Source organism: Cheilinus undulatus, linkage group 8, assembly GCF_018320785.1.
Source record: "Cheilinus undulatus linkage group 8, ASM1832078v1, whole genome shotgun sequence".
Lineage (NCBI taxonomy): Eukaryota > Metazoa > Chordata > Actinopteri > Labriformes > Labridae > Cheilinus > Cheilinus undulatus.
In genome coordinates this window covers 23,608,805-23,619,433 of record NC_054872.1, presented here as the reverse complement: position 1 = coordinate 23,619,433, position 10,629 = coordinate 23,608,805, and the positions used below count along the sequence as shown (strand labels likewise).

The following is a 10,629-nucleotide window of genomic DNA, read 5'->3' as shown; positions in this document are numbered from 1 at the left end:
TCTGCTCTTCCAAACCTGTAAAAAAAGATTATGCCTAAGTGATTTTACATCAGAGAAAATGTTCTGTTCTTCATGAATGACTGAATGAGCTTTATTGTCATTTTACACACAGTACAATGAAATTCTGAACAGCTTTCTCGTGAGATAAAAAAGGTAAACAAGATTAAATAGAATGAAATAAAAAATTGCAAAAAATATACATCCCAAAGATAAATGAATTAAGAAAAAGCAAGCTAAACACAGCATCTGATTGTATGTATGTCTAAGAGCAGTATTGTAATGAACAGCTGTGATTCTGTCATGGTATATAATAACAATCAAGCTCATATTCAGTACATCAGTGCTCATTTCTGTGTGTTTGCTTTTATACCACAGTTCTGCTGCTGAGCATATGCTTGTTTGAAAGCACAGCGTGTAAAATTTTACCTGACATGCCAGATGAACTGTTTCATGAATATAATTGCATGAGATATAGTGCATCCAGAAAGTATTCAGACACCCATTAAATTTTTTTGTGTTTGTTATGTTGCAGGCTGATGCTACAGGCATTTTTACTCTCATTAGTCTACACTCAGTACCCCATCATGACAAAGAGAATTTTAAACGTGTGAAAAATTAAAAAATTGAATTATCACATTGATGTTAGTCACTGAAGCCCCCCACTGATCTGAGCTTTGTGGCAGTGGCTAGACAAAAGTGAACCTGATCTTAATTCAAAGTGTTTTTGCAAAGGGTTTGAATACACATGTCGATGTGATATTTCAGAGTTTCTTTTTTATAAACTTTCAAAACTTCTCTTCCAAGCTCACCACAAGCTAACACAAATGATGTTGATTGGTCTGTCCTTTCTCAGACTGGGCACAAATGTCTCAGACTGGAGCTTTGCAAGTTGGATCTGCCTGATGACAGATGTGGAATCTGGCTAATCCGTCAAATTTGCAAGGTTATGTAAAATTGAGAATATAAGCGACATCTAACATTTGGATTCTAGACTGCAACGCTCACTTCAGCTGGGAGCTGTTGTAACCAGTGGAAATTTAAAATGCATAACTGTTAAACAGTCTCTTTAATAGAACTATAGAAACATGGTGGTACAGGACGGTGGAGTCCATGGTGGGGGACTCTAAGGCTATTAAATATATATATATATATATATATATAGTGCTTAACAAATTTATTAGACCACCTTACATATTTGTCTCAGAGACCATCCAGCATCATGAAGTGCTTTAATGCAGACTCTTTCATTTTCAGTGAGCTCTTCACATTTTACCATTTTGAACAGGAATGAGGGATTTCAAACTGAATTCACCCAAATTTGAGCCGGTTCACTTGCCTTCTCTGAGAAGTCAGAAATTGATCAATTAAAACATTCAACCACTAAAACTACATTTTCTGATCAGGAATGCAAATAAATAACTATAATTTGACATATTAATCAAGAAATATTAATGTGCTTTACTATTTTTTCAGTTTTTTTATAAACCAGTAAAATTGAAAATTCATGGATAACAATAATAATCATATTTTAGCATTAAAAATATCATTTGGGTTAAAGAGCTTCTACATATTGGAGTATTAACCATTGCAGAAACATAAAAAATGATTTTGGTAATTACCAATGCTGTTAATTTAGGGCAGCTGTGGCATAAACCTTACTTTGGTTATGGTTAGGGTGGTCTAATAAATTTGTTAAGCACAAGGTTTTAGTTTTGTTTTGTTCTGCTAGTTTCAACCAAATATTACACACTGTACCTTTAAAGTAATAGTCACCAACATGTGTTTTTTCCTCATTTATTTGATCAGTCATTTGGCTTAACACAGCTGGTAAGGCAACTTGACTTGGAGCTGTAGTGTTGCCAAGATGCCAATAAACAATATGCTTCTTTTTATATTCAACTCTCCTCCCCTTAACTATAGCATCAGTAACACCAAAATCTTCATATAAACTGTTCCATTTCTCTAATTTAAGTGTGCAGCTTCTGCTCTGTTATGCTTTAGTGAGTCTGACCTTCCAGCAGGACTCTATTGCTGCTGAGCTGCACACTGGGAGCCATGTAGGAGGTACATGACTATATGAGCCATGGTTCAAGTGTGAGCCCCTACCTGCCATCATATAGGCATACATTTAGAATTTCTTCTCTTTTTCTTAAGAGAATGGAAGTTAAAAAGAAGCTGAAAAAATACAAACAGCTTCTCATATATACTACAATCAACTTCCAAGTAAATTCTTATCCTTTAGAGGTGTGTTAGTGTACACTTGACAAAGTCCAAAATTCACTTCCTTGTACTTTTGTTTTGTTTTCCCCTACCAGCTCCTAAAGGAAGTGTCTGCCCTCTCAGTGTCGATAATGTCTATTATGTTCAACAGTTTTTTTTTCAGTCTTCTTGTCTATGCTGGGATGAGCTGGGTGCACTGACTGTTTAGGGATCTCTTGCCAATTACAGCTGGCTGCTGGGGCCAAATGGGAGCTGTCAGAGTTAACTAAAGCGATGATGTGATGCCCTGTGCCCAAACTCACTAAACACTGAAGACCAGCGCAGGTACAGATATAGACAATGTTTCACTTTAGGTTCATAAGCAGCCCTTTACAGGAAAAAGTCATACATTTGAATTATAAATAAATGCATTGGACAAATATTTTATTACACAGAAAGACAACTTGTAATAACCTTTCTAGAAAACCCCTAATTTTAACATATTTCCATTTGTAGCATGTATTTTAAAACTGAACCTTTTCTCATTTGGGTTTGGTGCTCTGGCTTCTCTCAGTTTTTAGAACAATTTACTATCAGAAATCCATCTGCCTCCATCTTTACACTCTATAAAGGTAAATAAACTCACTCTAACCGTATTTTAGACCACATGTAAACCCTTTCTCTCTCTCCTTTAACCTCATGTCCAACCAGAGAAAAGAGATTATCAAAATCATATTAGACATCAAAGTCACAAATAGGCTACAAGCCCAGATATTCCTAAAACATATCACTGGTTTAACACCCTGGGGTCGTGCTTACACTGGCTCTGAGGATTGATACAGTGGGCGGAGCTTATAAGATGACATTATGTGAGTGAGAGGCGAGGTAAAAGACAGTGACAGAGCTCACACATCTGCAGACAAACAGCAGCAGCACACTGGAAACACAGCTTCAACTGTACGGATTATAATCTCTCTGCAGAGCTAATATGTCTCCTGACACCAGCCTGTTTATTCTCATCACTTTTTGGGCTTCAGTGCAGGATGGTGAGTTTGTTTCTTTAACTCATAACATAGAAAAAATATTTTGTTGTTCTTTTAAGAGCCGTACCCACATGGCATTGCTTTAAAACTCACCATCTCCTGAAATTAAATATCCTCTCAGTTATGCTAGGTGAAAGAGTAGATAAATTTAAAAGTTGTGTTTTTGTTCTGTTTAAGCAGAGTGAAGCTTACACTGTTTGTGCAGCCACAGTAGCTTTGATGCCACTCATACTGTGTATAAAGGAGCTATAGCCTTCACTGTACGTTGGATAACATACAAGTTTTAGCAAGAACAGAAGTACAGATCACTGAATAGAATCAACTGATCAAACACTGCTACACGTACAGTTTGCAGTTTTTTTTTTCCTTACATGCAGCCCTTTCTGTCCTCTGCTTCTTTTTAAACAGCAGAAAAAATGTGGTTTTTATTTTGCAAACCTTCTGGAAATTTCACCTCTCTGACTATTTTTGACTTTGACGGGGAAAAGTGAAGAAATTCCTACATTTCCATCTTGTAAACAACTCTGTTTGCCCAGTGTAAGAGTGATGGGTTCTGTTGAAAATGGAACTTCTGAAGAAAAGTTAAAGAGCTTTTTCAAGCTCTGACTTGTGAACAGACCAGTGACGTAATGTGTCCTGTAGTAAAAGCACTAAAATAAGAGAAAGCAGTTTGTCAACTTGGTTTGAGGTTTGGTACCTGTCACTGAGGCCCTCCTTGTCCTGGGCTAGGTTTGGGTCTCCCGCTGATGCAACAGCTGGATGCTGAGCTTGATGACAGCATCCCGACTCACAGGGTGAGGACGAAGCGCTGCGCCTGCAGCAGCCAGCTTGACTCAGAGTGCCACTACTTCTGCCACCTGGACATCATCTGGGTCAACACACCCAGGTACGAGCCTGAGGTTACAAAAAAAAAAACCCACACATGCAGCATACTGACCTGTTTAGAGACTTTTAGGAACTTTGTCTGGATCATTAACCTAGCACTTACAGCCCAAAATCTGTCAAATAAAGATCTTTTCATAATCATTTTATGATTATAGCATGATTATAATAAATTACAGTTGTGTACAAAGTCTCAAAGAGCAAAGTCTGCAGAATATCTGAACTATACATATGTCTCTCTCTGCAGTAAGACAACAGCTTATGGTCTTGGAAACTCTCTGACACGGCGCAGGAGGTCCACTTGTCGCTGCACATGTGCAAACCCAAGGGATCAAACTTGCACCAACTTCTGCAGCTGCAGGTAGAACTGTGCACCTTTTCATTAGCAATTCAAGGCACAATATTTTCTGACTAATTTGTAAAGGCAGGTATTAATAGTGTTTGTGGGAGAGAAGGAGTGGTGCAGAGTGAGGGAACACCTCCTTTCATTGCACCGCTGTTATTAGCTTCACTGAGTTCAATAACTCCTGCACTTCTGAGGGTGTGATCATCAAAACAAAACAAAACAGCTGAGGCCAGAGGGAGTAGATTAATCTCGCTGGCACTCAAAGCTTGTCTCTGATTGGCTATGATGACAGAGGAGTGAAATGTGTAGGAGACGGAAGCAATTAAAAGCTATGTAAAGACTGTGTTTCTGAGAAATGCCAAACAAATGCTGTCACCACTGAGAGAGCTGGAGGCGTCATGTGAGGTCAAAGAAGCCTCTTGTTTACAGTGGCATAAAAGCTTTAGTGAGACTGTAAAGATAAGAGGTTTTGAAGTTACAAAGAAGGCAAAGCATGAAAAGTGTTGTGTGCCTCTTATTTAAGTGGGGTGTTCTTTAACTAAAGCAATATCTATAAAATAATTCGCGTGACAAAGAAGTTATGCTAAAGGTTCTGGTCAAGTTTAGTGACTTTGCTGTTTTCTTGTTTGCAGTGCTGGAGTTACTCCCCCAGAGAGATCCATAAAGAAACTTGACATACTCAACATCCTGAGGTGAGCTTTGAATGACAAGAAAAAAACAGAAAGTCGGCTTATTTTGATCGTATTTTTCCTTACATGATTGATTTCTCCCCCTCAGGGCAACAGCCATCAGGTCCAAGCAAGCTCTTTATTTACCTGACTCAGACAAATCATCCGAGGCTCAGAGGGAGAACGATCGCTAAACAACACAGCTTCATGCAGCGAGAGCGAGAAAAGGCGAGCAGCGAGCACCTGAACAAATGACACCTCTCTGATCAAAGAGGGGGAAACAAAGGTCTGCTGAAAGATCCGACTCAGAAAGGCAGACAAGCCGCACAAATACGAGGGTGGTGGAAACGTGACGGGATCTGCAAACAGAAAGAGATGTAGACGGTAGGCACTGAGAGGAGACACTGTAGGACAGATGTGCCTACTCATGTTGGACTCTGAGTTGTTAAAGCTGGAGCAGCTGTGACTCAGTACAGACAGTACAGGCCAGCATAGACATAGATGGATGTTAGAAAGGAAAAGAAACATGCATACTGTACAGACATGTGCAGGAATGTCACTTATACTAGGCATGTTTTCACTAATACCTAAAGAAAAAATATCTATCTTGTCATAAAAATACTTGTTTTCCTCTTTTGTTGGATAAACAAATAAGTTATTTCACATTTTTTATATGTTGCTTGTATTATGAGTGATCTATGCTGAAAAAATATATATTTACAATGCAAAGAATATTATTTTTGTAACACTGCATCACCTTTACTACCTGTTCAAGCTGTCTAAAATTGTGATACTTCAGCCTTTTTTGATACCACTTGACCTAAAATGATTCAGTCTCCCCCTATTTTATTTACCAATATTACTGATAGTACCAACACTTTAAATAAACATCTATTATAGAATGGATGGATTTTGGAGAATAAAAAGTCCATCAAAAATTGTAAAAAGTGAAAAAAAAAAAAATCTTTATTGGCTATGTTTCAGTACTGAAACTCTGCCAGTACATTTGGTAAATTTAGGCAGTATGAATGGTTTTATCTGCAATTTTTTAAATATTCAAAACAGAAAAATCACAATTTTTGTGTTTTTGTTGCCATGGTATTAAAACTGTAATGGATATTATTTGATCTTTACTAGTAACTTTCTAAAGTTTAAAATTTGATGTTGTGACAGCCAAACTTCATATGTCTCAAAAATGTGGATGCACAAAACAAAACAAAAAAAAAAGTGTTTTTTTTTTGTCTTTTCTAATGTATATGCTATTATGTTTACTCACACTGTGTAAATAAAGTTTTTATGGAAAAGAAACAGCAGCTTAGTAGTAACTTGTCAGAAAAGCAGCCTGTGTGATTCAACAGTGTGACAAGCAAACACATCTCTGACTTGAAAAGGAGGCCTGAGATGGATGAATGGTCCAGGAATTTGAGGCTTGCATCAATAATAAGTTTATGGGCTATTCAAAGGCAGCAAGGCCGCTGTTATCATAAGGATTTGTGGAAAGAATGCAGCGTTTTGTTACTCTGCTCAGGGGTGAGAGAGAGGTACAAAATGCCCTGTCACCCCATGTTCCTCTCTGCTTGTACTGAACATACCGTCCATGAACACCTGAATATGCAGGGAGGTACAATCACAGACAACCAGCTCTCATCTTATAAATAAACTGATAGAGAAGGGACCTGTTTCTGCTGTCTGATTAAATAAAAAGACTTAATGTGGCTCTAATTTCATTAATAGGCTCCAATGTTTCATCGTGTTTCATTTCATTCCTGTCATACTTCTCCTCCAACATTTCCTTGAGAGAACCCCTACAGCCATCTTTTCAAGACAGGCCTGAGCAAAACTGTAATCTAGTTTTTAAACAGGCTGCCAGCTTCCACAGAAGGACAGCATCAGGCACAGTTATGCAACAGTCGTACTTCACCTTTACACCTTTGTATAAGGTGTGTGCTAATGAAGGTCCTGGCTCAGCCAATGTCTACTGACTTTTTGGAGTAATTTTGCAACAATGTTGCCACACCTCGCCCTACTCAGGAGCCACATTTACAATAATGAATTTTGCAGGGGCCACAATACAAAAAAGTCTTTTCTTCCCTTTCAAAAGTTAAAGTTTGTGCAGTCAGGGATGGGTTAAACTTCATTGTACCCTTGTACCCATCAATATGTTTTATCTGAGTCCTTATCAATGCTCTACTGATACTTTTCTATCATTTGATGAAAAGATGAGATAGAGTTTAATTTGAATATTACTGGCGTAGACTGATTAGAGTCTGAAGCAACAGTGGCAGTTAATATGTGTCTAAATGCAGCAGCAGCCAGAGTTGAGAGTGACTTTTTGTTTCGTTTTGTTTTGTTTGTTTGACCCAAGGACAGTTGAAAGGTACAATTTGGTGCCATCCAACACTTTATGGCGATGTGTTTGGATGTCCTTGCAAGGCTTGATGTAAGTTTTTGCACAAGTGATTTGATTTAAATGATAAGACTGCACTTGTTCTATAACTCATGAGATTTAAAGGTTTTCAAAAGTTTGGACTAGCAAATAGAGCATCAGATCCATGGGGTAAATTTTGGATAAGTTTAACAGCTTAGGGTCAGAGAAGAAGTAAATTTAAATGATTTGCTATGAATCATATTTCCCTTTCACAAATTGATAACTCAGACACATATTAGTCTTGATATGTTGCAGCCTGATGCTGCAGCCAGGAAAAAAAAAAAAACATTTTTACTCTCAATAATCAACACTCAGTATCAAAAGTAAAAACAGAATTTTAGAAATTTTGGTTAATTTATCCAAATTAGAAAAAAATTGGAGCTCAGACTCCAACCCATTTCTCTCAGTCTTTGCTGAGATGATTTTACACCTTGATTGGAGTCCACCTGTAGTAAATTAAACTGATTGGACATGATTTGGAAAGGCACATACCTCTTTATTGAAGGCCTCACAGACCAATGAGCTGAATGTGACTGTTTTTGCTTTTTAAGCTTAATAAAGTAGGTACTTTATCAAATAAAGAAGCTAGTGACAGTAGAATCGCTCGTCCGTATCTCTGGTGAGTGTTCAGTAAACGGAATATAGCATGTAACATCAGAAAACTAGTCCTCCCATACTAAAGCCCTGTCTCTCTTTAGAGTACTAACCATAGACATAGTAACAATGTCGACCCAAGACAATACAAAACACTTAGCTAACAAGTCAGGCATCGTGAGTGAAGCAGGCTATGCTAATTTTCTCACAGACATGATTATTGTAAGTGGAAATTGACACAGTGTAATGCTGCAGCACTAACTTTTTATAACTGTCAGTTAACCACACAAATAAATATTGTCCTAAATTTGCAAAAAAAGGCATGAACAAATCCAATATGATTCAAAATAATAAATAAATAACTGAAATGTGTGTTTTGAAAGTATATAAAAGTGAATAAAATAGTAGCCTATCAAAATAGTTAGGGTAGGACTCCTGGCCCCAACAGCAAAGTACAAGCCCCTCAGAAAGCTAAAAAGAAATCATCATATCAAGCAAATTATATTAAGTAGATCCCCACTGACATATTGGAAAAATAAATATGTGGATTTCCTTTTGTTTAAATGACATAGCGTGAATAAAAATCCATGATTTGCAGTAGAATACCAGACATTGCAACAGTAGTGAGCATATAGAGTATTTGTGTTTTCATAAGTTACACCTGACCTACAGATGTGTTAGAAATAAACAGATATATTGACTTTGAGTTGTGGTGCTCCTCTAATAAGGGATGAGCTGCTGATGGGTAGAGATGCTTCTAAATATGTCCTTCACTTGCTATGGTTGCTTTTAGCTACATGGGGAAGGATCTCATGTTGGTCTCTGGCTATTGCTAAAAATCATCCCTGTATACAGTCTTTAAGTTTAGCAGATGCTGGATACCTCACTCTTTGAATAGACGATGAATAGACAACGCACTCACATCGCCCAAATGTGTCACATTTTTATTATTGTTGCACTTTTTGTTATTCACCAAACATGTTAAACATTGCTTTAAAGTGATCTTTATTACTCTTTCCACCACATCTCTCCCTTTATAGTTCTTTTGTTATCTGTTTCCTACAGACCAGTCATGGTCATCCAAGCAGGCAGGAAGCAACAGGCCATTTGAGGGTCAACCCCCGGAAATGCTTTCATGGAGGTTGAAAATATGATGAGTCATTTAATGCTGAAGCACTTGGAGACTGTAAAGAAATAAACATTCGGTGAAAACAGACAAAGTCCTATAAATGATTAACTGAACTGAGGTAATGAAAAAAACACCAACTGTGTCAGCGAGGACTTCAGAATTAAGGAGCAGTGTCAAACTCTGTCCATGGTGCTGGAACAGCTGAGAGTCCTGTGAACAACAACGCTGCTGCCAGCAAACACAGGTAGAAATCACAGGTGTGCAGGGTCCTTCTTCTGCAGATGGGTATAATTTACTGAGTCAGATGGTATAGTTTGTAGTAAGGTGTAAAGTAGAAAGTCCTGCACATTGTCAGTTTTATCAGTTCCCCGTTTAGTGTGAACTGCATGGACAGAAAAGTAAAGACAAATTTGAAAGATAAAATTGTTATTTGCTGATCTGAATCCTATTTGTACTTGTTGGTCTAAGATTCATCAAATTAGAGGACATATAATCAGGACACATGTTGATACAGCATTGCAAGAAAAGTACAAGTGTGAATTATTAAGGTCATCTAGATCAATTAAATAGAACAGAGCCATACTGTGAGTAACTCTTCCTTGTTTATCAAGAAGAAAATCCCCTTCAGATAATATTCTTGACCTTTACTGCTGAGTCATAAGATTTTTATTAGAAACTGTAGCATGCAGAGCGTTGTATGGGGCTGTCCCTGACAAATCACTTTTGTATCCGCTTCAGCAAAATCTTATCTCCAAAGGCAGAAGGTTCCTTTTATTCCAAAAAACCAAATTCCTCTTTGTTCTTCATTTAATACCCAACACAAATTTCTTGTTATGTTGCATCTCACATTGTGCTGTTTAGCTTCTTTGGTTCTTTCAAATCTACATTATGTAGAGATGACCTACATCAACTGAGGACCACAAAAACCTAAATGAAAAACAAAAGCGTTCCTAAAATGATGATGCAGAAGATAATGCTGTCATTATCCAAGCACAGATAACTTTCAGTGATTTTTTTAAACCTTGTGAAATTGCCATAATTAATTGAAATAGGTAAACAAAACATTGATAAATTGTTCACTGTTGATCGATGGTAATAGTGCAAAAATTATCAACCTGCCATGGACTTTGTCCCTCAGTTTTAAAGATTAAAACATTCATGCTTCCTTGTTAAAAAAACAAAAAACAAATCTGAACACATAACCTTCATAAATCACTGCAGCAACAGGAACATATTTCACTACCTCTGTAGCTTTTATTACCTGTTAATGTTTAAAATATTAAATGGACATATTAAATCTTTGAGGCATTTCAGCCCCTAACACAATAAAACTACAGCAA

At 37.2% G+C, this 10,629-nt stretch overlaps 1 protein-coding gene across 2 annotated transcripts; it reads left to right on the top strand.

Moving 5' to 3' along the window:
• The first annotated feature begins 3,113 nt into the window (after positions 1 to 3,113).
• LOC121512992 (endothelin-2) lies at positions 3,114 to 6,827 on the top strand. 2 transcript variants are annotated; one of them, XM_041792439.1, is made up of 5 exons: positions 3,114 to 3,245; positions 3,972 to 4,128; positions 4,372 to 4,485; positions 5,103 to 5,162; positions 5,248 to 6,827. In XM_041792439.1, exons 1-5 carry the CDS (start codon positions 3,188 to 3,190, stop codon positions 5,330 to 5,332), a joined length of 474 nt encoding a protein of 157 aa, XP_041648373.1. In that variant the 5' UTR covers positions 3,114 to 3,187; the 3' UTR covers positions 5,333 to 6,827. The 2 variants fall into 2 exon arrangements, with proteins under 2 accessions (XP_041648373.1, XP_041648374.1); XM_041792440.1 differs by having other exon boundaries at positions 3,124 to 3,245; positions 3,912 to 4,128.
• The last annotated feature ends 3,802 nt before the right edge of the window (positions 6,828 to 10,629 follow it).

Coding starts and splice junctions, on each gene's coding strand:
- LOC121512992 (XM_041792439.1), top strand. CDS start 3,188: ATGTCTCCTGACACCAGCCTGTTTATTCTCATCACTTTTTGGGCTTCA. Junction 4,129..4,371: donor ATCTGGGTCAACACACCCAG/GTACGAGCCTGA, acceptor CTCTCTCTGCAG/TAAGACAACAGCTTATGGTC. Junction 5,163..5,247: donor GACATACTCAACATCCTGAG/GTGAGCTTTGAA, acceptor TCTCCCCCTCAG/GGCAACAGCCATCAGGTCCA.